The sequence below is a fragment of the Dipodomys spectabilis genome, unplaced genomic scaffold (genome assembly GCF_019054845.1).
Source record: "Dipodomys spectabilis isolate Male_0828 unplaced genomic scaffold, ASM1905484v1 ptg000094l, whole genome shotgun sequence".
Lineage (NCBI taxonomy): Eukaryota > Metazoa > Chordata > Mammalia > Rodentia > Heteromyidae > Dipodomys > Dipodomys spectabilis.
Genome location: NW_024870771.1, coordinates 11,124,775 through 11,151,574, shown reverse-complemented (window position 1 = coordinate 11,151,574; position 26,800 = coordinate 11,124,775). Strand labels below are relative to the sequence as shown.

Sequence of the window (26,800 nt, the reverse complement as noted above, 5' to 3'; positions counted from 1 at the left end):
TTCCTGGGTGGACCTAATAGTAAGTTTCTTATTGCTACTGCTGTTATCACCAATTCTATGTATTAACACCATATAATTTGATTAGTTTCCAATGGTATATTCAAACATCTTAGACTAGTCTGAGTATACAAAATTGCTTCTCTAGCGCCATCTTTTTTTCTGAGATCTTTATGAAAGAATCGGCTTTCTTTCCATTGTCCACTTAAAGTAACCTCTTGCATGCTTTAGTTTTCTGATTTTCCCTCATATCACTTATTTCTTCTGCCCTTCACTTACTTCCCTCCCGTAGGACCTTGCAAGTAGACCGAGTTTACCTGGATAATTGAGAACAATCTTTGTATCTCCAGTGACTTGTTTCAGTTATATCAGCACAGTCCCTTTTGCCATGCAGAGTAAAATAATTGCAGGTCCTGTGGATAGGATAAAGAACTTTTGGGAGCCGTTTACTATATCAGCCATACTAATCTGACCCAACCTGAGGCCATGAAGTATAATCAGCTCACTTTACCTATAGAATACTGAGGCTTAGAAAGTTCAGTCATGGGTCTATATTTTGGACATTTTTTAGTCAGTTTTCATATTTATTTATTTATTTATTTTTATTTATTTTTTTATTTATTTTGGGTCCCGTCATGGGGCTTGAACTCTGGGCCTGGGCGCTGTCCCTCAGCTCTTCAGCTCAAGGCTAGCGCTCTACCACTTGAGTCACAGCGCCACTTCCGGCTATTTTCTTTTTTCTTATGTGGTGCTGGGGAATCGAACCGAGGGCTTCATGCATGCAAGGCAAGCGCTCTACCACTGATCCACCTTCCCAGCCCCAGCTTTTATATTTAATATATAGACATCAGTGACAAATTGGATGGGAACCTGGAGAGATAAAGACAAAAAATGTCTCCTTCCCACACCTAGACCCTCAGAACAGGATAGTTAGTGTTCCAGAAAGATCAGTTTCCAGGCAGGCAGACTGTGCCATGCATGGCCTTCTCAGATAATGTGGCTACTAGCACCCAGTATTCAGTTTTGCCTGGGCTACGGCCCTCAATACCTGAAGCTCTGTTCTTCCCAGTACCCAATCCAGGTCTTTGACCTAAAACATTTGGAAAGGGCTCACCTTTAAGGAGGCAGGATATACTTTTTCTGTGTGCCCTTTTTACTTCCTCAATTTGTCTATATTGAACTAGTTGATTGATTGTCTGAGATTAAAAGACAAGCCATTTTGTAAAGCTAGATAAGCTCTTAGGTGCAGAGTTGTTAAGCCCTGGTCTGAGGATTGAAAGGGCTAACAATCCACATAAAAAAACAGAAAGAAAGAAATGGGGAGTCTTGGAAGTCCAGCTTTAATGTGACTTCGGCCTTCCTGCTAAATCTCTATGAACTGCATTCCCTCACCCACATAGTGGGTAACAGGCTAATACTTCTCTGCCTTTTAAAGCCAAATATCTAATATGTAAGTTAGATGTATTTGCACAATTAGTAATCCCATCCACTTAGAAGGCAGAGGTAGGAAGATTGTGAGTTTGAGGCCACCCAGGACAAAATTAGCGAGAACAGACCCCAGTGCATACATGCAGCTATCTATGTATGTGGCCTACACTGTATCCTTCTGTGCTCCCATCTCCTTTCCCAATGGAATTTCAATTTTGTGCAAATGTCCTTGCTCTTCCATGGAGTCACAGTTTCCTGAAAAACTTGCCTCTGCTAGTAGTCACTGAGAAAGCCTCCGCCTTATTTGGTCTGGTATTGTCGAGTGGATTCTTAAGATCTTTCCAGGGAATCTACTTGGACAAATCTCTTTTTTTTTTTTCTAAGCAGCCATCATTTTAATTTTTCTCTCATATTTTCATACATATACAGAGCGAGTTTTACAGAAGCTATTATTTCCTTCTATCCTTCCATCTTTATTTCCCTTCCTCCCTCCCTGTGTCCCTCCCTCCCTTCCCTCCCTCCCTCCCTCACTCCCTCACTTCCTTCCTTCCTTCCTTCCTTCCTTGCTTCCTTCCTTCCTTCCTTCCTTCCTTCCTTCCCGCCATTCCTCCCCTTCTCTCCTTCCTTATTTTATTTCAGTTTTAGGGCTTAAACTCAGGGCCTCAATATTGTCCCTGAACTTTTTGTTCAAGGCTAGCACTTTACCACTATAAGTGACAGTGCCACTTCTGATTTTTTGTTGGTTCACTTGAGATATGAGTTTTACAGACATTCTTGTGCAATCTAGCAGATCTCAGTCCTCATATATCAGCCTCTTGAGTAGCTAGGATTACTGGCATGAGCCACCAGCACCTGGCTACAATTTTTATTTTTCATCACTGGGTTAGTTAAGACAATATGTGTCATGCATTGATGTTTTAAAGCTGTCTCTGTTTAAAACATGAACATAACATAAACATCAATAAATTAAAATAGTTTAAAAAACTCAGCACTATAAAAATCTCTTTATGATTTTCAAAAGTTGAAAATATATCTTGAGAACCAACAGTTTGAAAACAACTGTTCTGAGCAAATATTCACAGGCCACGTCTCATGTCCACCATTGGATCAGGTATAAAAACAGCACACAACCTAGAGAAATAAAGTCTTCAGGGTAGTCAAATATATGAGGTTCCAAGACAGGTTTCTCCACTTTGACAGAGGACAGCAAAAACTTCTTTCTTTTTCTGAACAGTGACTGTAGCTGCATGATCCCCCTACTTCTACTTGAATATGTGGATCCTTCATGATCTATGTCCAGAGGTTTCTTTGCCACTAGACAAATTCAACATGAGAAAATTGATTTGTGTTTGTCCAGAACTGTTTAAGTTAGACTTCCCATTATCTGTTGTAGATAGTATCTAACATATAAAATTTTGCCAACAAAAATTATGATACAGAAGGTTTCACCCAGTACAATTTCAACTATTTTTGGTGTTTTTAACTCAACAATTGAGCAGCTTACTACTTTAGATTATTTTGAATTCTGCTATTAGATTCTCTCTGGGAACAAGAAAAGGCTTAGTACTACTCATTTCCTTTAGCAGAGAAAACAACATCGGACTAAATCTGTTCATGAAAAACTTTTGGTTCTGATCTCGCATCAAATAAATAATGAACAGCCCTGGAAGAATTCTTTTTGTTTCCTACAATCCCAATGGATTTCTACATCAACTTTCCAATCTCAGTCTTAAAGATGAATTTTACATAGAAAATAAATAACTTGGCCCTGGAGAGTAGGATACCTAGAATTTTTAAAAGTTTATGTATGTTGTTGAGTTTTCTACAATCCATTAGTCAGTGTTCTATATACAGAGGTGATTTTAAATAATGCAAGTTACCAAGCAGGCAATTAGCATATGAAAACTTGTCCTGCCAATGTTCTATTTAATAAAACTGATAGAATTTCAAATAGCAGACTTTTTATTTACTCGATTGATTTTTCTTTAGGTCCTTTTTCCCTTCTTTTGGGCTTTTTGCATGATATCTACTTATCTACTTCTTTATCTGTGCATCCATCTGTAGGTATACAATTTTACTTAAAGAAGAGTTGTTTTAAGACCTATTGTGTGTCAGACTTTTGTTTGGCAACTTCTATTCCTAAGGTTAATAGGTAGGTTCTTGTAAGCAAAACTGTCATAATTTTGTCATGAAAATTATAGTCTATAGTAATGCAGCAATCACACACAAATATGTAGAAACACATAAACATGTAATTATAGTGTAAAGAAGAAAGAAGGTGTCATTCTTTGTGATGGAAACATAGAATTCAACTATCTGTCTGTCTATCTATCTATCTATCTATCTATCTATCTATCTATTTATCTATCTATATACTCTATTTTCATCTACTAAGGGGCATCTGGGTTGGTTCCATATCTTAGCCATGCTGAATAATGCTGCATAGGTATAATTGTGCTGATAGCTATAGTATGACCTCGTTTGTGATCATTTGGGTAAATGCCCCAGAATAGGATCGCTAGGTCATAGGGGAGCTCTATGTAGAGTCTTTTGAGGAACCTCCATACTTCTTTCCAGGGTAGTTGTTCAGGTTTACACCCCCATCGACAGTGTAGTAGGGTTCCCATTTGGCTACATCCCCTCCAGCATGTTGTTATTAGATTTCTTGTTTATAGCCATTCTAACTGGGGTGAGGTGGAACCTCAATGTTGTTTTGATTCGCATTTCTTTTTTTTTTTGTGGGGGGGGGGGGGGGTCCGGTCGTGAGGCCTGAACTCTGGGCCTGGGTGCTGTCCCTCAGCTCTTCAGCTCAAGGCTAGCAGTCTACCACTTGAGCCACAGCGCCACTTCTGGCTTTTTTTTTCTGCTTATGTGGTGCTGAGGAATCGAAACCAGGGCCTCATGCGTGCAAGACAAGTACTCTACCACTGAGCCACTTTCCCAGCCCCTTGCATTTCTTTTATGGCCAGAAAAGTTGAGCATTTCTTCATGTGTTTATTTGTCATTCTTCTCTCTTCTTCAGAGAAGTTTCTCTTTAAGTCTTTAGCCCATTTATTAATGGGGCAGTTGATTCTTTGAGAATTTGTTTTTGGAGGATTTAATTTTTTGAGGTCTAAGTATATTTTAGATATGAGGCCTTTTTGGTTATATAGCTAGTGAATATCTTCTTCCAGTCTGTGGGCTTACTACTGATCTTACTAGCTATGTCTTTTGCCATGCAGAAGCTCTCCATTTGTTAGGAAATAGAAAGACTTGGAAAAAAATCATATTAAGTGAAGTAAGCCAGACCCAAATAAATATAGGTCTCATAGTTTCCCTCATTTGCAATAATTAGTATACATACAGAATAATTTTAACAGATGAGCAGAAAAGCTCAAAAGCTTTGTACATATGACCTTATAAGATGATACCAAGTTAAATGATATGGATGCAAGAGTTCTTTTTTGTTGTTGTTGTTTTAAATGTACTATATGATTTTATTTCCCTTGTATGTTCTTCCTCCTATGTTATATTCTCTGTTGCCACTGTGCTTGATTTTAGTACCCTGCATCTTTTATGCATAATAGTCTAATTTGGGGAGGGGAAGGGAATAACAAAATGCTGAAACAAGGTCACAGGATGAGCCATTGCAACAATGACACCCACAAGATAGTATATTGGAAATGAACTTTACAACTTGGGGGCATGGGGGGTGGGGAGGTGGGGGTAGAGGGTGGAGGGGAGTGAAGGAGGTAGGAGAGGGAAGGGATTGTGGAAGACCAACAAAGGAAGGGATAACAATGCTTGACAGAAATGTACTCATTGCTTTTCTCATGTAACTGTAACTCCTCTGAGTAGCATCTTTACAATAAAACAAAAATTTTAAAAAGAAGACAGAAGGAAAACATAGTGGATTTAGTGTAGAGAATTAGGGTAGAAAAGAGTATCAGTTCCTTAGAAAGGCAAAGGTGTGTCAGGTCCTAAGAAAGGCAAATAGAAGACATCTCTATAGAGGAGATTTTGGCCTCAAACTGAAGGAAGAGCTCAATTGCAGCATTAGGGAGACACAGGAAGAGTCAATGCAGGTTCTGACTTGTAAAATGTGTGTGGTAGACACTGTGACATGTAGCAGCAAAGCTTGCCTGGTCACATATAAACAATCTGTTTATCTTTGTCCCCAAAGTGCTGGAATAATGGGCAGGACCATTGTGCACTCCTGGCATAGCTGATAGAAAGATTAGTTAAGTCTTAGAGAAAGAACTTGGCATCTTTCATTAAAGAAGGTCTGGGTATTATGGCTTTAATATGAGTACAAAATTAGGACTCATACATTTGTTTGAGCACAAAAGTCAAGAAACCATGTTTTTAGTGGTAGGAATGCAAACCCTGAGATGTAGGTATAACTATATCCCCAATTATGCTACATTACTGTTGATATTAGAAAAATATTCTTTCATTTATTAATTTTCTTTATTAATGTTAACTATAAATATGTATTGGGCACTGTGTTCTAGTGGCTGGGAATGAAGTTTTGAGAATGAAGAGCTTCCTGGAAGCAAAAAGAGGAGAACACACAATATAATACAGTGTAATACCATGGGCAAATTGTCTTGGGAACATGAAAGTTATTGTCTATGTGACAGTTATTAAGTCTATCTCTACAGAAGCATCTCTTTACTCCTTTAACAGAGTTAATTTGATTTTTACTCATCTTACATGTGACTTTGCTTGCATAGGCTTTTCTTTTTGCCTGGAACATTGCAACTTCATTCTATTTTTCATTTTAAGTATTTATTTAATTATGTTTATTCAAATGCTATCTTTCCTAAATCAGTGTTTCTCAAACTTTGAGCCTTCTATACCATAAGAATAATATTTTTAAAAATGAATACAAATTTGTGTATACTCTCCTACCAGAAGTATGATTGAGTAAAAGGTCCCAAAGTATTCATTTCAATACATTTCCATAAAAATACTTTTATGTTATCACCTGCCTTAGCTTTTGTTAGAGTTCCCATCTGTCTTCGTATACCATCCTGATGGCCTACTACTATAAATTTATCACCAGAAATCATTGCTGTTCTGATAACTCCATCCTCTAAGATGACTGAATGTTCAATGAGTTTAGAATATCTCTGTTTGTGAGTCACTAGAAGTCCATCTTCAAATCCAGAGCTGCATTTTCCATAGGTGATCAGTAAATAGATGTACGTTCTCAGAAAAGGAACCAAACTGATCCAGTTGTATGATGACAGAAAGAGATAACCTCATATTGTGTTTAGGTAAGAGAAAAGATTTTTCAGACAGTGTTGAGAGCAGATGGGCTTTGTGTGGGGCTAGGCACCTATTTATTTTATACCTTAAACCAGGCTAAGAACCTATTCTTTCTGTTTTGAAAACAGGAACATGTTTAAGCATGAGATAGAGAAAAAAGAAGTGTACAAGAACCAAAGACCTAGGTTCCAGGCTTTTATTGGCTACAGACTGGTTGGTTTGGTTTAGCTGATTTCTTGACCATATGTTTCTGGTTCTTTCCACCTGGATTTTGGCTATCCTTATTTCATACTCTCTCATTCCAGTAGAATATAATATTTACATAGTAATTGGATAGGTGAACATACCATGAAAAGCATAAAATTTTGGTGAGTGTTCTTCTCTGTACACGAATATTTTATCCACTCTGATTTTCCTTTATGAGGATGAAAGATGTATATGACAGACCTAGTTCTTAGACCTTGGAAACTTCTGTCTGACCCTTCCCTGAAATTCACAGTGAACTCTAGAGGGAAAACCTTTTTCTTATATACATGACTCATAACTTTCATTAAAATCAGTTCCTCTTATTTATATTTTATCTTGGTACAGCATTTTACTCTTAAAAGACCATGTCATATGCATCTACATGACTTGCTCTGTGATACTTTAGGATTCAAATATTATAAATGAAATTTGACGTATAGAAACTGTCATGTTACATCCTAAAGCTATGTCAGGTATTTTGAAGTTAACTATTGATGTCTTCTTGTTCTCTTGAAAATGTAAACCACCTCCCTACAATCTGGTGATTAATTTGCCCTAACCATTTCTTCATGTAAAACAGATGCAACTATGGGAAGTGTTTTTTCTTTTTATCCTGGAGCTAAAATTTGTTTCTGTGCTGTTTTTCTGGGCACTGCATAACTTCTGGCTTTAATAGGAGAGTTCAGGGTTATCTGGAAAATATGTGGGTTTGTACATCAATGGGAAGGAAATATTGTTAAATGCCTCAAGAAGATAGTATACAATATATTAACCAATTGATCATTCAATATTTGATGGTTAGCTTTATTCAGTTTTGAGTTAATATGAAGTAAAACATTAGGGAGATCTTTAAATTCTGTTTCTTGGGATGTAGAGGGACATTGAATTCAGTCAAAGTAGTGGTGTATAGTAGGAGACATAAAAGAAACAAAGGATATTTGTACTTCTACTAGTACTATTAGTAGTAGTTGTTGTTGTTGTGGAGAGATGTTGGTCAAAACACACAAAAGTTCAGTAAAGTAGAAGAGAGATCCTATGTATACAATGGTGACTAGTGAGCAGGTAGCATCATTTTATAATCTCAGAAATCAAGCAGAAAGCAGGAAGATTATGAATTTGTGGCCAGTCTGAGCAACATAGTGAGACTGTGTCTCAAAATGAGTAATACCATACTTGGAAAGTCAAAGAACAGTAAAGTGTTCTTACCATGAAATAACTGATAAGTATGTAAGCTATTAAATGTGTGAAGTAGCTTGATTTGGTCATTTACATATCATGATGGACAAAAAAGTGACATCAAAGTACATTTATAGGCACCTAGTGAAGGACTGTATTGTACTACTATATTTATTTCTATCATGATTTAAGTGCCAGGTATGATTATTACTGTTTTATTTTTTTCTTTTTTTATTGTGAAAATACTGTACAGAGGGGTTACAATTACATGGACAAGATAATGAGTACATTTCTTATCAAGCATTGTAGCCTCCTCCTTTTTTTCCCCTTCCCATCCCTTCCCATCTTACCCCTACCCCCCCATCTCCCCCGCCCCTCCCACCCCGCAGCAAAGTTGTAAAGTTCGTTTTCGACATAACGACTTGTACATCTCATTGTTGCAATGGGTCCACCTGTATCCCTATTTTGATTATTACTGTTTTAAAGATGGTAAAAACAAATCTCAGAAAGGGGAAGGCAAGCTAGATGCCAGTGGTTTACACCTGTAGCAAATCAGGAGGCTAAGATCTGAGGATCTTCTAAGATAACTTGAACAAATTTGAAAGACTTTTATAAGTAACAAGCAAAAAGCTGGAAGTGACACTGTGGCCCAAATAGTAGAAAAAGCTAAGAGAGAGCACAATGTTTTGAATTCAAGCTCCAGTACATGCACAAGAAAGAAAAGAGTATAAACATGGGAAAACAACATGGGGAGGCAAAAATGGTAAATTCAATATTGTGATTCCTAAACTCCAGTCTGCCTAATTGCCTACCTACACCTTCTCAGTATTGCATGTAGCTCCTACATCAATGCTGCAGGCTCACCCTTGTAATGAATGCTAGCTATTCAGGAAGCTGAGAGATGAGGATTGTGGCTATAAGCCAGTCTAGATAATGAAGTCCATGAGACTCTTATTTCCAATTAACTACCAAAACAAAAGCCAGAAGTAAAACTGTGGCTCTAGTAGTAGAGCATTAGCCTTAATCAAAATAAATAAATAAATAAATAAAGAGCTCAGGGACAGCATTCAGGCCTTGAGTTTAAGTCCCAGACTCACACATTTTCACACATACACAAACACACACGCACACACACACACAGATTATGAGGAGAGTCAGAAAAAATGTTTCATGATAGTATTTAAAGCATGCTAAGTATACTAAGTGTATTTCAAGCAAAATATTTAGAAGCATTTTAGCTTTTTCTTCTTTTCTTTGTGGTTAAGATGCCTTTAAGTTCTCAAAGTTTATGATGAGGAGAAATCTTAAAGCTCTCCGTGTCTGGATAGACTTTGGGAAGAAATTTTAGCAGAAAATATCAGTAAAAGTCAGCTAGAGATATTTTTTACCTCAACAAGAGATTTGTATTCTCTTTTTGTATACTTCTAAGAAGGCACATTTGCTGTTAACTTTGTCTCTGAGATTCATGCTCTATTTCAGCACATAAAATATGTCCACTGCCTACCTCCTTAGGAATCTAATGCAATTATAACATAAAAACTGAATTAAATGGATTGGGAAATGCATTATGTCTTTAATATAATTCAGAGTTCAATGAATTCTGTGAGACATTCAACCAAAAATAACTTACATTTTCTTAAGTCTTTGCAATCTATTTCCTTTATATAATTCATGTCAGATTATTTCACTGTACATTGAAGATTTTTTTCTGAACTTTTTGAGAGGCAGCATACTTAGATAAGGAAAATATCATTTAAAGTCTTAAAAATAGATTTAATCCTTCACTTTGTCAACTAATCTCCAGTATATCTTTTACTTTCTCTGCTGCTTCATCTGTAAATTTTGTAGTAAAATCAGAAAGACCTGGAAATTTTTTTTTTTTTTTTTTTTTTTTTAATTTAATTTTATTTTATTTGTGAACATACTGTACAGAGGAGTTACAGTTACATGGGCAGGATAATGTGTACATTTCTTACCAAGCATTGCAGCCTCCTCCTTTGTTTATCCTTCACATCCCTTCCCAGCCTCCCCCCTCCCCCCCTAATCCCAATCCTTCTCCTTCCTCCCTCCCCCCAGCACCCCCCCCCCACCAACATTGTAAAGTTCGTTTTGGACATGACAACTTGTACTTCTCATTGTTGCAACAGGTCCACCTGTATCCTTAAACAACTGGTTTTTCCCCATCTCCTCCACAAGTTATACTGACATCAAATATAGTGAAAGCAAGGGTTATACTATGGGGGAGGGACATACAAAGCAACAAAGAGATAATCTTATAAATGTGTTAGAAACACATGCATGAAAGAAAAAAACATTAAAATACACATCTAAGGGTTCATTTTCCTGACATCACATTATCTGACCTTTTCCGCTTGACTCATACATATACTAGATATTACAAATAAGGGAAACCATGGGACCTACGTTTCTTTGGGCCTGGCTTACTTCACTTAATATAATTTTTTCCAAGTTTTTCCATTTCCTAACAAATGGGGCAATGTCATTCTTTCTGATGGAGGCATAGAATTCCATTGTGTATATATACCACATTTTCTTGATCCATTCATCTACTGAGGGGCATCTGGGTTGGTTCCATATCTTAGCTATGGTAAATAATGCTGCAATAAACATAGTTGTGCTGGTAGCTTTAGTGTGGTCTTGTTTGTAAACATTAGGGTAAATGCCCAAAAGTGGGATTGCTGGGTCATAGGGGAGCTCTATGTGGAGTCTTTTGAGGAACCTCCATACTGCTTTCCAAAGTGGTTGAACAAGTTTACATTCCCACCAACAATGAATTAAGGTTCCTTTCTGTCCACATCCCCTCCAGCATCTGTTGTTGTTAGAGTTCTTGATTTTTGCCGTTCTCACTGGAGTGAGGTGATATCTCAATGTTGTTTTGATTTGCATTTCTTTTATGGCTAGGGATGTTGAACATTTCTTCATGTGTCTATTGGCCATCCTTCTTTCTTCTTCAGAGAAGTTTCTCTTTAAGTCTTTCGCCCACTTATTTATTGGGCAGTTGTTTCTTTGAGGATTTGTTGTTGGGGGGTTTAATTTTTTGAGTTCCAAGTATATTTTAGATATGAGACCCTTGTCCGTTGTATGGCTAGTAAAGATCTTCTCCCAATCCGTGGGCTTTCTATTGATCTTGCTAGCTATGTCATTTGCCCTGCAGAAGCTCTGCAACTTTATGCAATCCCATTTGTCCAACCTTTCTTTGATTTGTTGTGTTTCCAGGTCTCTATTCAGAAAATTTCGGCCTGAGCCAAGGAGACCTAGGGTTTCTCCTATTCCATCCTGTAATGTTTTCAGAGTGTCTGCTTTGAGTTCAAGGTCTTTGATCCATTTGGAGTTGATTCTGGTGCAGGGTGATATATAAGGATCTAGCTTAAGTTTTCTACATGTAGTTAACCAATTTTGCCAGCACCATTTACTGAAGAGGTTGTCTTTCTTCCATTCTATTGTTTTAGCTCCCTTATCGAAGATTAGATGGCTATAGGTCTGTGGGTTCATTTCTGGGTTTTCAATTCTATTCCATTGGTCCTGAGGTCTGTTCTTATGCCAATACCAAGCTGTTTTGATTACTATGGCTTTATAGTAGAGTTTGAAGTTTGGTATTGATATTCCTCCAGCAGTGTTCTTTCCATTCAGGAGCGTTTTTGCTATTCGGGGTCTTTTATTGTTCCATATGAATTTTTGGATTGCCTCTTCTATTTCCTTGAAGAATGAGGGTGGAATTTTGATAGGTATTGCGTTGAATTTGTAGATAGCCTTGGGAAGTATTGCCATTTTCACGATGTTAATCTTTCCAATCCAGGAGCATGGGAGGTTTTGCCATTTTTTAAGTTCTGTGTTGATTTCCTTTTTCAAGATTTTAAAGTTTTCATCATAGAGGTCCTTCACTTCTTTAGTTAAGTTAATTCCTAGGTATTTTATTTTTTGTGGGGCTATTCCAAATGGAGTTGCTTTCCTAATTTCAGCCACACTTTTCTCATTGTTGGCATACAGAAAAGCCATTGATTTTTGGGGGTTAATTTTATAACCTGCTACTTTGCCGAAGTTTTGAATCAGCTTGAGTAATTTGGGAGTGGAGTCTATGGGATTCTTTAAATACAAGATCATGTCATCTGCAAAGAGGGAGAGTTTTATTTCTTCTTTCCCTATTTGGATCCCCTTTATGTCTGCATCTTGTCTTATTGCTGTAGCTAGGCATTCTAATACTAGATTGAAGAGAAGTGGAGAGAGTGGGCATCCTTGTCTTGTTCCTGAGTTAAGAGGAAATGGCTTTAGTTTTTCACCATTGAGTATAATGCTGGCTGTAGGTTTGTCATATACAGCCTTTATCGTATTGAGGAATGTTCCATGGATTCCTAATTTTTCCAAAACCTTCATCATAAAGGGGTGTTGGATCTTGTCGAATGCTTTTTCTGCATCTATTGAGATAACCATGTGGTTCTTATTCTTGCTCCTGTTGATGTGATGAATAATATTAATTGATTTGCGTATATTGAACCAGCTTTGCATCCCTGAAATGAATCCTGTTTGATCGTGGTGTATGATTTTTTGGATGAATTGTTTAAGTCGATTGGCCAAAATTTTGTTGAGAAGTTTTGCATCAATGTTCATCAAAGAAATGGGTCTATAGTTCTCTTTCTTTGATGAGTCCCTGCCTGGTTTTGGGATGAGGGTTATGATGGCTTCATAGAATGTGTTCGGTAGTGAGCTTTCTCTTTCAATTTCATTGAAGAGTTGGAGGAGAATTGGTGTGAGCTCTGCTTTGAAGGCCTTGTAAAATTCTGCTGTAAAACCATCTGGTCCTGGACTTTTCTTAGCTGGGAGGTCTCTTATTGCTGTTTCTATTTCAATGCTTGATATGGGCCTGTTAAGCTGGTTTAACTCATCTTGGTTTAGTTTTGGCATGTCAATATTTGCTAGGAAAAGGTCCATTTCTGTCAAGTTCTCAAACTTATTAGCATAAAGTTTTGAGAAGTATTCCCTTATAATGTTCTGGATCTTGGTTGTTTCCGTGGTGATGTTTCCATTTTCATCTCTGAGTTTATTAATTTGGGTGTGTTCTCTTCTTTTTCTGATAAGATTTGCTAAGGGTCTGTCAATTTTGTTAAGTTTTTCGAAGAACCAACTCTTTGTTTTGTTGATTCTTTCTATAGTTTTTTTGGATTCTAATTCATTTAATTCTGATTTAATTTTGATTATTTCTTTCCGTCTAATGGATTGGGGTTTATCTTGCTGCTCTTTTTCAAGGAGGTTTAGATGTGTCATTAAATTGCTAGTTTCAGATTTCTCCAATTTGTTGATATGGGAGCTCAGAGCTATAAACTTGCCTCTGAGTACTGCCTTTGCTGTGTCCCAGAGGAGCTGGTAATTTGTGTGTTCATTTTTGTTGAATAGCATGAACATTTGAATTTCCTTTCTAATCTCTTCCATGACCCACTCTTGATTCAGCAGTGTGTTGTTCAGCCTCCATGTGATACTGGACTTTCTTTGGTGGCTTTTGGTGTTGAGTTCTAATTTTATTCCCTTGTGGTCAGAGAGAATGCAAGGTATAACTTCAATGTTTCTGAATTTAGACAAGTTTGCTTTTGGCCTAAAATGTGGTCTATTTTAGAAAACGTTCCATGTGCTGCTGAGAAAAACGTGTATTCTGATGCTGCTGGGTGAAATGTTCGGTAGATGTCTGTTAAGTCTAGTTGATCTATGCAGCTGTTTAGATCTGCGGTTTCTCTGTTGAGTTTTTGCCGAGTTGATCTATCTAGTGGGGAGAGTGGTGTGTTAAAATCCCCAACAATTAATGTCTTTGGATCTATATGGGATTTGAGGGAAAGTAGTGTTTCTTTGATAAATTTGGGTGCTCCATTGTTTGGCGAATAGATATTTAGAATTGTAATATCCTCCTGAAGGAGAGATCCTTTAATTAGTATGTAGCGACCTTCTTTATCTCTTCTCACGAATTTTAATTTGAAGTCTATTTTATCTGATATTAGGATTGCAACTCCCGCCTGTTTATGGGGGCCGTTTGCTTGGTAGATTTTGTTCCAGCCTTTAACATTGAAAATGTGTTTGTTTTTACGGGCAAGATGTGACTCCTGCAGGCAGCAGATAGAAGGGTCTTGTTTTTTAATCCAACTAGACAGTCTATGTCGCTTAATTGGAGAGTTCAGTCCGTTAACATTAAGAGATAGGACTGAGAGGTATTTGGGAGTTCCTGCCATGTTATCCACCTTCTTGGGGGCTGCGAAAACTAGGTTCTTCCTATGGTTCTTGGATTCTCAGTTTGGGTGCAGTTTCTTGGCCTTTGTTGCGGTCTTGTTGGTTTTCTATGTGTAGGACATCTTTAAGAATCTTTTGTAGGGCTGGTTTGGTGGAGATGTATTGTTTCAATTTTTCTTTGCTATGGAAGGTTTTTATTTGGCCTTCAGTTATGAAGGAGAGTTTAGCTGGGTACAGTATTCTTGGTTGATAGTTGTTTGTTTTTAGGGCATGGCATACATCATTCCAGGCTCTTCTTGCTTTGATTAAGACCTGGAAATTTTTTTGAGAAGGATAGAAAGAATAATTTAAAATCAAGTATTATAGACTGGTGCACTAGCTACTCAATGAGTGGTAAATCTTATTATTTTTGCAGCTTTCTAATTATTTTTAGCAAGTAATTGTTCACTACCCCATATTAGTTTATGCTTTTATAAGAGCTTATTGGTAATCATCTTCTTATTTTTTTTTTCTTTTAATTTATATAAGACTAATACATCACTAAGTTTTCAGAGTTCTCCTACTGGAAGTACTTTTGTATGTCAGAGATCCTGATCACCTTCAATTCCTTTCTAGAAATGTTTCAAGTTCCTAATTCTTATTATACATCTTAAATGTTGATATTTCTCTAGAAAGAGATTTTATTCAGCACATTTCTTCCTTTACAGAGAGAATATCACTTTCTGGCCTTTTGCCCAATTTATCTACATGCCTGTTCTCTATACAGAGCTTCTTTTCACCACAGTCACTGTAATGTTGTCCTTCAAAGCCCTGAGTACCAGTGTGAAAGCCAGGGAATTCTGGGAACCAGATCCAGTACTTCTGATTGAGCCCTTGAAGCAGAGCTGCAGTGGCATTCCACTTTTAATTGCTTTTGAAATCCTTTGTGCCAGTTTAAAGTGCCCATCTCTTGTCTCCCAGTGCTTCCATGCTTCTGAACACTCATGATCCCTAATTCTTTCCTTTTTAAACAACTAATCTGTGGCTAAAGTGTATTCTGGATTAGAGCCATGTTTTGTTTTGATAACAGAATCTTGCAGTCTCCTGCTTGTTGATTTTGAAAACAGTGGTGTGTGTGTACATGTGTGTGTGTGTGTGTGTGTGTGGCATTGGTATTGGGTCTCAGGATGTCACCTGGCCCTCTGCCAGTAGGACCATAACTCCACCTCTGTTTTATTTTTGCTGTTTTGTTTTATTTTAAATTTTTGAGATGGAATCTCACTGACTTTTCTGCCTGGTCTGGGTTCCAATCAAGATCTTCTGGATCTTGGCTTCTCAAGTATTAAGGATTAGAGATTTGAGCCACTGGCACCCAACAACCTAGAACACTGCTGCATAAAAATGTGCAGAATATAACATGGGAAGCAATGTTCATGACAAGTTCAGAATCACCATAAGCATATGTGAGCTATTCCTGAGTAAAAAATATGTATTGTGATATAAGACATCTATTTGACTATTTAAAAGTTGACAATTTCCTCCACCACAAATGTTCTTTTTCATATGAGGCTCATTGCCACTATATTTTTATTATCACCTGGGAGGTTTCTCAGACATGGAGAGCTAATCTCTGAAAGCATCTTAAGCACAGAGTGATAGACAGTGTAATAGTTCACAATGTTGCCATGTTTCCATTCCTAGAAGTAATCCTTTGCCCAGGCTAGCACCATTTACTGAAGAGGCTGTCTTTTTTCCATTCTATTTTTTAGCTCCTTTATTGAAGATTAGGTTGGTTCATTTCTGAGTTTTAAATTCTGCTGCATTGGTCCTCAGGTCTGTTCTTGTGCCAGTACCAAGCTGTTTTAATTAGTATGGTCTTTTTAAATAAGATTTTTATAGTGAAAATACTGTACAGAGGGGTTACAGTTACATGAGCAAGGTAATGAGTACATTTCTTTTCAAGCATTGTTGCCTCCTCCTTTGTTTTTCACCTACCATCCCTTCCCTCCCACCTCCACAACTACTTACTATGGCTTTGTAGTAGAGTTTGAAATTTGGTATTGATATTCCTCCAGTACTATTCTGAAATCTCCAAACAACAAACCATCAAAGAAACAACTGCCTGATAAATAAATGGGCTAAAGACTTAAAGAGAAACTTCTCTGAAGAGGAAATAAGGATGACCAATAGATGAAGAAATGCTCAACCACTCTAGCCATAAAAGAAATGCAAATCAAAACAACATTGAGATTCCACCTCACCCCAATTACAATGGCTATAATCAAGAACTCTAATAAGAACATATGCTGGAGGGGATGTGGACAGAAGGGAACCCTACTGCATTGTTGGTGGGAGTGTAAACTTGTTCAACCACTTTGGAAAGCAGTATGGAAGTTCCTCAAAAGACTTCACATAGAGCTCCACTATTACCCAGTAATCCAACTTTTGGGCATTTACCCAAATGATCACAAACAAGTCCATACTAATGCTACCAGCACAACTATGTTTATTGCAGCCTTATTTACCATAGCTAAGATATGGAACCAACCCAGATGCCCCTCAGTAGATGAATGGATCAAGAAAATGTGGTATATATACACAATGGAATTCTATGCCTCCATCAGAAAGAATGACATTGCCTTATTTGTTAGGAAATGGAAAGATTTGGAAAAATTATATTAAGTGAAGCAAACCAGGCACAAAGAAGCATAGGTCCCATGGTTTCCCTTATTTGCAATAACTAGTATGTCTGGGACAAGCAGAAAAGTTCTTATCTGAACAGATAAGATGATGTTTAGCAAAATGAACCCCAAGATGGGGACACAAGTGTTTTTTTTTTCTTTCTTGCTATTGTTTCTAACGTATTTATAATGTACCATGTGATATTTTTGTTTCTTTGTACATTCCCCCTGTTTTCACTGTATTTGATGTCAGTGCCCTGCATCTTGCATATACACTTCTCTAATTTGGGGAGTGGAAGGGAAAAAACAAAATGCTTAAATAGGGATAACAGGTTGACCCATTGTAACAATGAGATGTACAAGACACTATGTTGAAAAAAGGAACTTTACAAGTTAGGCAGGGGTGGGAGGAGGGGAGTGTAGTTGTGGAAGTGGGAGGGAGGGAAGGGATGATAGGAGAAAAACAAAGAAGGAGGCAACAATGCTTGATAGGAAATATACTCGTTACCTTGCTCATATAACTGTAACCCCTCTGTACGGTGTTTTTACAATAAAAATGTATTAAAATAAATAAATAAGTGACTAAATAAATAAAGCAATAATACAGTGGTTTCCCTGGGAAAACCAGTGTTTCAGATCCTGTTACCTTCCTCTAATCATGTTGTGTTGCTATGTTTTTTTTTCCAATGCTGGGGCCTGAACTCAGGGACTGGACATTTTCCCTGAGCCTCTTCTTGCTCTACCACTTGAGCCACAGCGCCACTTCTGCCTTTTTCTGAGTAGTTTATTAGAGTTAACTGTGTCATGGATTTTCCTGCCTGGGCTGGCTTTGAACTGCAAACCTCAGATCTCAGCCTCCTGAGTAGCTAGGATTATAGGCATGAGCCACCAGCACCCAGCTTGTCTTGCTACATTTTGATTGAGAAGTTTTAATGAGCCCTGTGGAATTAATCAAGTCACCTGCCTCCACTTTTCGAAAGGATGGTGAGACAAATTCTATCAGTTAACTCGACTATGAAACATATTTATTGTCCTTTATACAGTTCATAAAGCACATGAATGAAAACTTCAAAGTCTGAAACATTTTTATTTCAAAGTAGAGATGCTTCTAGCAGTTTCCTATGAAATATGGTTGGTACAGTGATGCGTGTTGTAATGGTGAAGATGAGATAGGAATTGAGGCATATTATATAAGGAGACTTTTCCTTATTTTAAGAATAACAAGGCAATTTCTGTTACTTTACACAATTCTCAAAGAGAATTTATAGCATTTCTTCGTGGGGGGAAAGAAAAACTACTGGTTGTTTTTATATTGCAGAGAATGTTGGACTGGATTCTGAAATTGCTAAAGCGAATACCCTGGGTTTTGTTGGATGCCTTTCTTCAGTTCAATACAATCACATAGCACCACTAAAGGCAGCCCTGCGGCATACCACCATAGCACCCGTGACTGTGCAGGGGACCTTGACAGAATCCAGCTGTGGTGCCATGGTGGACTCAGATGTGAACGCAGTGACCACTGTGCACTCCTCCTCAGGTACCTCCCAGATACTTCCCAATAGATCTTCCCTCACTAGCACTACTTCTAGTGTCGACCATAAGAACCTTTCACATTAAAGGGTTGGCTTGTCATTGTTCAGTTTCTTGCCTGACATGATTACATGGGGGTTACAACTTATGATTGGGTATTCTGGGGGTGATTCTTGTATGTTTACTGAAATCTTAATTTTCAAGTGATGACCCATTAGATCTGAATGCCTAATAGTTACATCTATTGAAAATTATATATATATACATAGTATGCTTATGCATGTTTGTATATAGTCACTGTGGCTTAAGCAGATTGTGTGCAAATAATTAAAGTATTGAGGGATAAAGGAGGCAGGAAACTGGGGTCTGAACTATTATTACTATTTATATTATTTAAAATTAACAAGAATTTCCAGATTTATTGATGAACAAAAAAATTGTGTGATGTATCTGTTGATCATACTTGAAATCCTTGAAGTCATACTTCCTAAATCCTACTTAGGAATATGCAGCCAGAGAGTAATGGTTTGAGTAATCCAGTTGAAAGAAAAATCCAAAAGATTCTATTTCCAAAATAATCAGGAGAAAAAAAATCAGGGCTACTAGAGATGTGTCTCAAGACACACAATGCTAGCCAGGTAAAGTTCTTGGGTTAAAACAGCTATACCATCTAAATAAGTAAGTAAATAAATATTGAAATGGGGCTGGGAAGGTGGCTCAGTGGTAGAGCGCTTGCCTTGCGTGCATGAGGCCCTGGGTTCCAATACTCAGCACCTCATAAGCAGAAAAAAAAAGCCGGAAGTGGCGCTGTGGCTCAAATGATAGAGTGCTAGCCTTGAGCTGAAGAGCTGAGGGACAACACCCAGGCCAAGAATTCAGGCCCCACGACTGGACCCTAAATAAATAAATAAATAAATATTGAAATGGATCCAATGGTAGAACTCAAGTTATACAAGGTGATGATTTGGTATACATGTATTGTCATATCCATATATGTATTGTGTGGTTGTTTAAATTATGTTATGACCAGAGTTTTTACATCTTATGAGCAAAAGAACACCTGGCTGTTCTAATCATCTTTATACTTGTATTCTGTGAGTTCTGCAATTTTAGATTCCACATATTAGTGACACTATACATTTTTTTCTTTGTGTATTTGGGTTAATCTACGTGGCATAATGTCCTCTAGCTTCATCCATGATAATTCAAATTGATTAATCAATTTTTTAGGTTGAATAATATTCTATGATGTAAATGAACATTCACATACATATATATTTATGCATATATGTATAATCACAATTTTTCTATTCACATATCCATCAATAGACACTGTTTTCTTGTCTTGGCTAATGTAAATAATATTGCAATGATTATGAGCATACTAGGAATAGTTATCAAAATTGTATAACACTGGCATAGAAACAGGTATATAATGCAATGCAGCAGAACACAAAAGACAGAGAACTCAGAATTAAGTCTATTAATATATGAATATTAATAAACTAATATTTGGCAAGCATTGCAAGAATTAATATAGGTAAAAGGACAGTTCATTTAATAAATGCTGTTGGGAAAACTAGACATTCATAAATAAAAGAACAAAATTGAATCCTTGTCTTGTACCACATAATATTAACTTGAAAATAGAGACTATAAAATTTACTACAAGAGCTAAACCTTCCAGAAGTAAACAGAGGGCTAAAGCCCCTTTTGTGACCTTGAAAACAAAGCCAAAATTTTCAAACAACAACAACAAAATATAAATGAGTGAGGCTCTTGCCCAACTAAAAATGTATATGTAGTTAAAAGAGATAATGAGAATATTTACAAACTCTGTGATCTATTCAATAGATAAGGAACAATCAACTTAAGAGCAAAAAATAATATTACCTGCTTAAAATTTGGCAAAATGTGGAAACAGTCATTGTATATCAAAGAAAACATAAATGTTTCCAACAGGGATATGAAACAGTGTCCAACATCATTCTTCATAAGAGAAATGAGTATAAATTGTCCAGTAATATTTCTTATGACAGGATCACTATTACTAAAAAGGTAAGAGATTAAAAAATGTTAGAAGCTGATGCTGGCGGCCCATGCCTGTAATCCTAGCTACTCAGTAGGTTCAAAGCCAGCCAGGGAAAGGAAGACTCTTATCTACAATTAACTGCCATAAAACTGCAGGTGGAGCTGTAGTTCAAATAGTAGAATACTAGCATTGAGTGCAAAAGGTCAGGGACAGAGCCCAGAGTTCAAGCCCCAAGCCAGTCAAAGAAAAAAAAAAAGTGTTAGAGAAGTTTTGCAGCAAAGGACCCTTTGAATAGTGATGATGAAAAGGATGCAAATTGGGACAGACTTTATGGAAAATTGTAGAGAAATCTCAAAATAAATATAAGAAATCTGGAAGCTTGTAGAGCACACCTGTATTTCTACATACTCAGGAGACTAAGAGCAGAGTATTGCAGTTCTAAACCCAGTGTGAGTATACAAATCAGAGAGATACTGTTCTCCAATCATCCAACAAAAAGTCAGAAGTGGAGATAGGACTCAAGTAGTAGAGCCCCAACTTAGAGTAAAAAAGCTAAGGAGAGCATGAGGCCCTGAATTCAAGGTCCAGTAGTAGCACGTTGCATATGGAAATTAAAATTTTATTTCTGGGGCTAGGAAGGTGGCCAGTGGTAGAGTGTTTGCCTTGCATGCATGAAGCCCAAGGTTCGATTCCTCAGCACCACATAAGCAGAAAAGGCTGGAAGTGGCGCTGTGGCTCAAGTGGTAGAGTGCTAGCCTTGAGCTGGAGCTGAGGGACAGCGTCCAAGCCCAGAGTTCAGGCCCCACGACTGACAAAAAAGAAAAATTATTCCTACTTATGAGTGTATATATCCAGAGAAAATTAAATGAACATTATTAAAGATAGAAAAAATGACACCATATCACCATCCACATAACTAGATCTGCTTTTAGTTGTCACCCTACTGGATATCTTGAAATGTATCTGGAGATAGATTAACAAGATATGAGGTTAATAGACACAAAGGCAATTTTGTGTCTATTTGAAAGGTTCTTAATTATTTAGTTTTCAGAAAGGGGGAGATCCAATAGAGAGTCAAATGAAGAAGCGCAGGAGTTCCTCAGGAGGGACTGACGCCAAAGTGTGTGGGTTAGAAACTTACAATAGTTCCATTGAAAGGAATCAATAAGGATAGAAGAGGATTCTTCAGCAACTTTATAATTAGACAATCTGAGAGAGTCTCTTGTCCGACACTCAATTGTATATTGTCTCAGGGCGGGTAAAATAATAGCCTGGCAGGAGTGAGATATACAAGATGGCTGGAATGTGGAATCTGAATTGATTAGATGTGGATGTTTGTACGTGTAATGGAATGTGATATTATATATAGGTGGATAAACAGGAAACAAAAGGATAAATAATTAGTCAATAAGATAGATGATCAATAGATATGTAGGTGATGATGAGTAATAAATGATATGTAGATAGTAGGAGATGATAAATTATATGTAGCTAATAGATAGATGGATAGACAGGCGATAGAGATGGAGTTGGATATATGTAATTAAGCAAAAATCGTTCATTTTGGGGGGGGGGTGGGAGTTAAAACTTGAAATAAGCCTCTAAATTTGCCAGACAATTTATGCAGACTGGAAAGAGAAGACATCCTCTTGAAATAAATACATCACTGTCCTGAGGGTTTTTATTATCGAAGGTATTCATCAAGCATAGATATTAGTGCAGTGTATATGTTTTATTTTCAATTTTTATAATCATGTTACTAAAGCTGTCAGCTTATCTGATCTGAAATGTTTTATTTGTAACTTTAGTAAGCACCGGGAGCTAGAATTAATAAAATGAATTAAGATGTATTAATCTATTAACATCAAAATATGCTAAATATGGAGAAATCTGGGTTAAAATCAAGGCTACATTGGTTTATAATATTAAAAAGTAGTGCAAAAAATCAATAGAGGGGGAAAAATGTAATTTGGAGTAAGAACACCATATTCTGAAACTTGATGGAAGTTAACATTTGAATATGGATGAGGAAGCAGCAGAATTTCCAGGAAATAGGATTAGGGTGGTGATGTGTAAGGCCTGAAGCTACTGCAGATGTAAGAAGGATAACTCCCTTTTTCTTTCCCTCCCTTCTCTTTTCTGCCTTTTACCTCTCTGTTCTTGCCTCTTTCTCTCTCTCTCTCTCTCTCACTCCCTCCTCTGTTCTTATGGTTTGTCATTTTTACCTTCTTTTTGACTGCCTGTTCTCTCTGATTCTCTCATACACACCATCACCCCCTGGTGAACTGCACTGACCTATGCATGCTTGTGTAATATTAAGAATACAGACTATAACCAGCATTGTCAATCTCTATAGCCCAAGTTTGTTTGTTTTTAAATCAGATCTACCCCATCACTGCCATCAACCCAGAACACCTGCTTCATTCCAGTGCCTTCTTTACCTTCCATATACTGTCTACTTATCTTTGTCTTTCCTCTTTATTTTCTCAATTTACTTGTTCTCAGATCCAATTTCATACATCTCAGAAGAAGAACTAAATACAGAATGACCCAGCACACTTAATTCACTCATTTCTACAAGAAGTAATTCCTAAACATCTTTTCTGCTTGTCTTTACAGAGCCAAGTAGCAAATGCTGTAGTATATGAAGTATACATGAAGTAGAAAAATTGACTTTTTCTTTAGAAGCTGGAAGTCCCCCTAGTTAGCCTATAATGTGTGCTCACATATATGTATAGAATATGATGAGTATAATTGTAGTAAGAAGCAAAATCTTCTGAGTATGTACATTGTGTCAGGCAGTATTTTGAGAACATACATTAATTTATGTAATTCTTATAAAATTTCACGAAGGAGAGACTGTTACTTTTCGCATCGATCTATTGTTTATCTACTTATCTATCTATCTTTGATAAGATCACATCCTCTCTCCCAGAGTTTTGTGTGCAGAGTGATTTTGCATGTCTTTCCCTCTCTTTAGATCCCTTTGGGAAGACAGATGAGCGGGAACCACTCACCAATGCAGTTCGAAGTGACTCAGCAGTCATTGGAGGTAAATCTTTCTTTGTTGCTGAAAACAGAAAAGATATACAAGATCATCTACTTTGGAAAATATTATCCCAAACCTTTCTTATATATGACCATCTAGTACTCAGAACCACACATTTTGTGGCAGCCAGTGAACCTTTGCATGAATTATTATGCCTGCCTCATGATCAAAGGCACCCTCTCCCTCAAGCACCCATAGTTCTGTGAATTCATCCTGCTTCCCATTCATCAAGCAGCTGAACACTGAGTCAACAGCTGGCGCATTGACTTACGGACAGGCAGCCTGCATCCTGTTCAACTCATCCAGTTGTCACTTTTTCCAGAGCTTGAACAAAGCAGCCCAATAAAACTACATATGGGGAAGAAGCCACATTGGGGCAGACAGATGGGTGAAGCTAGAGTCCTGGCGGGTTTTCTCTACTGAGTGATTTGAGTTAGATATAATGAACAGGGTGAAGCTCACAGGAATGTAATTTCCAAAGAAGCTTCCATATGGTTACAGATGCAGCTCTTGTCTGTTCTTCAGTGAGCTCGACTCTTGCCTCCCTCGTGTTTCTGTTTCTCACTGCCTGGTGGCCTCACCACATTTTAATCCTGCCTCCGCTTAGCTGCTGCCTATAATAGCTTGATTTTCTTCACCTGGGTCTTGTAACGCAGAATGGCTCCCAAACCTTTTATAGTGGAAGATGCCAAGGGGAAGAAATTTATTTACACTTGAGAACCATAACCCTGCACGTGCCCCATCTCTGCCTTCTGAATGCCTGAAGGAACTCATCTGCCACATGGAGTTCTCCTTTTAAAAGTCACAGTATCCATTCATTTAACTTTCATTTAATGAGACCCAACTACAGGTCAGGACTGTAGTGCTAAGTGTAGAGATACAGCATGAAAGATATAGGCATTTCCCTTCTAGAACTTGCAGCCTGTCTGGGGAGGAGATGAGTAAATAGACAGCTGTGGGTCACCAGTGAGGACAGTTCCAAGGATGAAGGTGGGAAGGAAAATGGAGGCAGAGGTGTATCCTTATAGTGTGGGTGTGATTGCAGGTCAGAAGTGCCACTACCTTTCCTCTGGGACACATTTAAAATACCTTAGCTGAATTTCTGCTCCAGTGAAGAAGGTTGAACTTGATTTTAGTTGGTTAAAAAAGAAATGTCAGAAAGGATTTTGCGCTTGCTTCTCTTCCTGTAATTTTTTTCACTTGACAAGTGGAAAAAGACTTTTGTGACTTTTCACCACTCATTTGCAAGCTCTCATGTCTCTCTGAGACTTGAAAAGTCCTCTGTAGGAAATTTTCCCCAAAGGAAAATTCCTGGAGGTTTGCATAGCCTCCGCCTCTGGCTAATCTACGCACTGAAGCGGGAGACAGGTTCGTCCGTGTTTTCAAGCTGTAGTCTATGGTGGGCATCACTACCACTCGTCCATAATTGAAAAACATGTTACATAATGATTTAGAAGCATATGCAAACTGCACACCACTTTAATTACAGTTCTAGCTCTGCAAAAAATAATTAATGGATGACGTGCCATCAATACACTTAATTCTGCAATGTTCATCATGCTCATGTAAATCAAAATGGAAAAACAAGTATTCATCCAGAAGTTTCTAAAATGGTAATTTTTTAATCCATCATAGAGAAACAAACACCAAATTGTCTAATTTATTAGGAATAAAAATATCTTTAAGTAACAAAAATACATTCAAATGTTTTGATGCTGAAAATCTGTGTATTTAACTATGGATCCATTCTCTCACTACTGCGTGTTTCCCGCACCACACATTTGTTGGTAGTGGCTTTCGTTCTGAACACTACCTTGGCAATGGTTAGGATGAAACTCCAGGGTTAATGAGGTCCACCTGCAAAATACATTCATAAAGCCACTCACAAAGTAAGGGAGAAAATGTAAGGACTAGCAGAAGGATGCTAGTGCCAGCTCTGTCAATGGTGAATTCCTTAAAGAGAGATAAGTCCCATCTTTGAGTTAGCTTGTGGATAGCAAAACAGAGTACCATTGTAGGAATTTCCTAAATTATGGGTAAGCATTTTGTTTACAATGATTTCTTTCATTTAAAGAAAAATATACCTATAATATCCAACAAGTTTACATCAGAAAAGCACATACTGGGATGTGAGCTATTTCCCAGGGTGGAAGTACAAGTGTAATATGCAATACAGATGATTCTGACACTTCTGTTAAATCAGATATTTTCTAAAATATCATCTGATCCTCTAGTTCCACATTCATGAGATTCTTAGGCGATTCAACAAAATCTGCTATGATTTAGCTGGCTTTCTTACCCAAAGAAGTTTTTGTAGTAGTGGAAAGCAGTAGGCTTAGTAGCAGAGCTTTATGGGCTGCTAGAAAGATTTTTCTATGTGTGTTTTCCTGTCTTGATGTGAAGGGTCTCTCTAGAGCGATGACCTGTGACAATTTTCTCTTTTTTTACTTTTCTTCTCTGACTACAGGTGTCATTGCTGTGGTGATATTCATCACCTTCTGCATCATAGGCATCATGACACGCTTCCTTTACCAACAGAAGCAGACACATCGCACCAACCAGATGAAGGAGAAGGAATACCCAGATAATTTGGACAGTTCCTTTAGAAATGATATTGACTTGCAAAACACAGTGAGCGAGTGTAAACGAGAATATTTCATATGAAACTCCACAGGGTCACCCAATATTCCTTTTATGGTCTGTTCTGTTTTGTTTAGGTGTAATTGATTGTTAACTTTTTAATCTCCTTCTCTTCTCTCTGACTGTCTTTTCATTTTTGTCATTCACTTTATCTTCATTGTTTGCCATTTCTTTTTGGGGGTTATACCTGCATTCCCCACAGCACCAATCCCCTGACCTAGCACAGGAGACTAGGCAGCTGTGACACTGCCTTTCTCTTTGACACACACATCATGGTGAAAATGGCCACTTAAGACATTGATTTCACTATTCTAGACAAGGAAGAGGCACAGGTGCACACTTTTGTGCTCCATTTCCTCAACTGCACTCTTTGGTTTGCTAGCCAGTCTTGCAGGCTTACTTTGAACATCATCTTTGGTTAAGTGTAGGCATTTAATGGTCATCCCTGACATCCTGTATTCCCTCTCAAGTCCGTTTCTACCAGGGAACCTAAGGCAGAGAGATATCAGACCTGGTATATTTGGGTGGCATTTTTATGAGGAACAAAAAAATTTGTTTATA

At 37.5% G+C, this 26,800-nt stretch overlaps 1 protein-coding gene across 3 annotated transcripts in view; it reads left to right on the top strand.

The window, feature by feature from the left end:
* Cntnap5 (contactin associated protein family member 5) overlaps positions 1-26,263 on the top strand; it is a 907,059-nt gene extending 880,796 nt beyond the window's left edge. For all 3 annotated transcript variants that reach the window (XM_042685183.1, XM_042685182.1, XM_042685181.1), the window contains exons 22-24: positions 18,307-18,525; positions 23,531-23,602; positions 26,067-26,263. In XM_042685183.1, coding sequence (XP_042541117.1) covers positions 18,307-18,525; positions 23,531-23,602; positions 26,067-26,263 — 488 coding nt within the window. The remainder of the gene's footprint in view (positions 1-18,306; positions 18,526-23,530; positions 23,603-26,066) is intronic.
* The last annotated feature ends 537 nt before the right edge of the window (positions 26,264-26,800 follow it).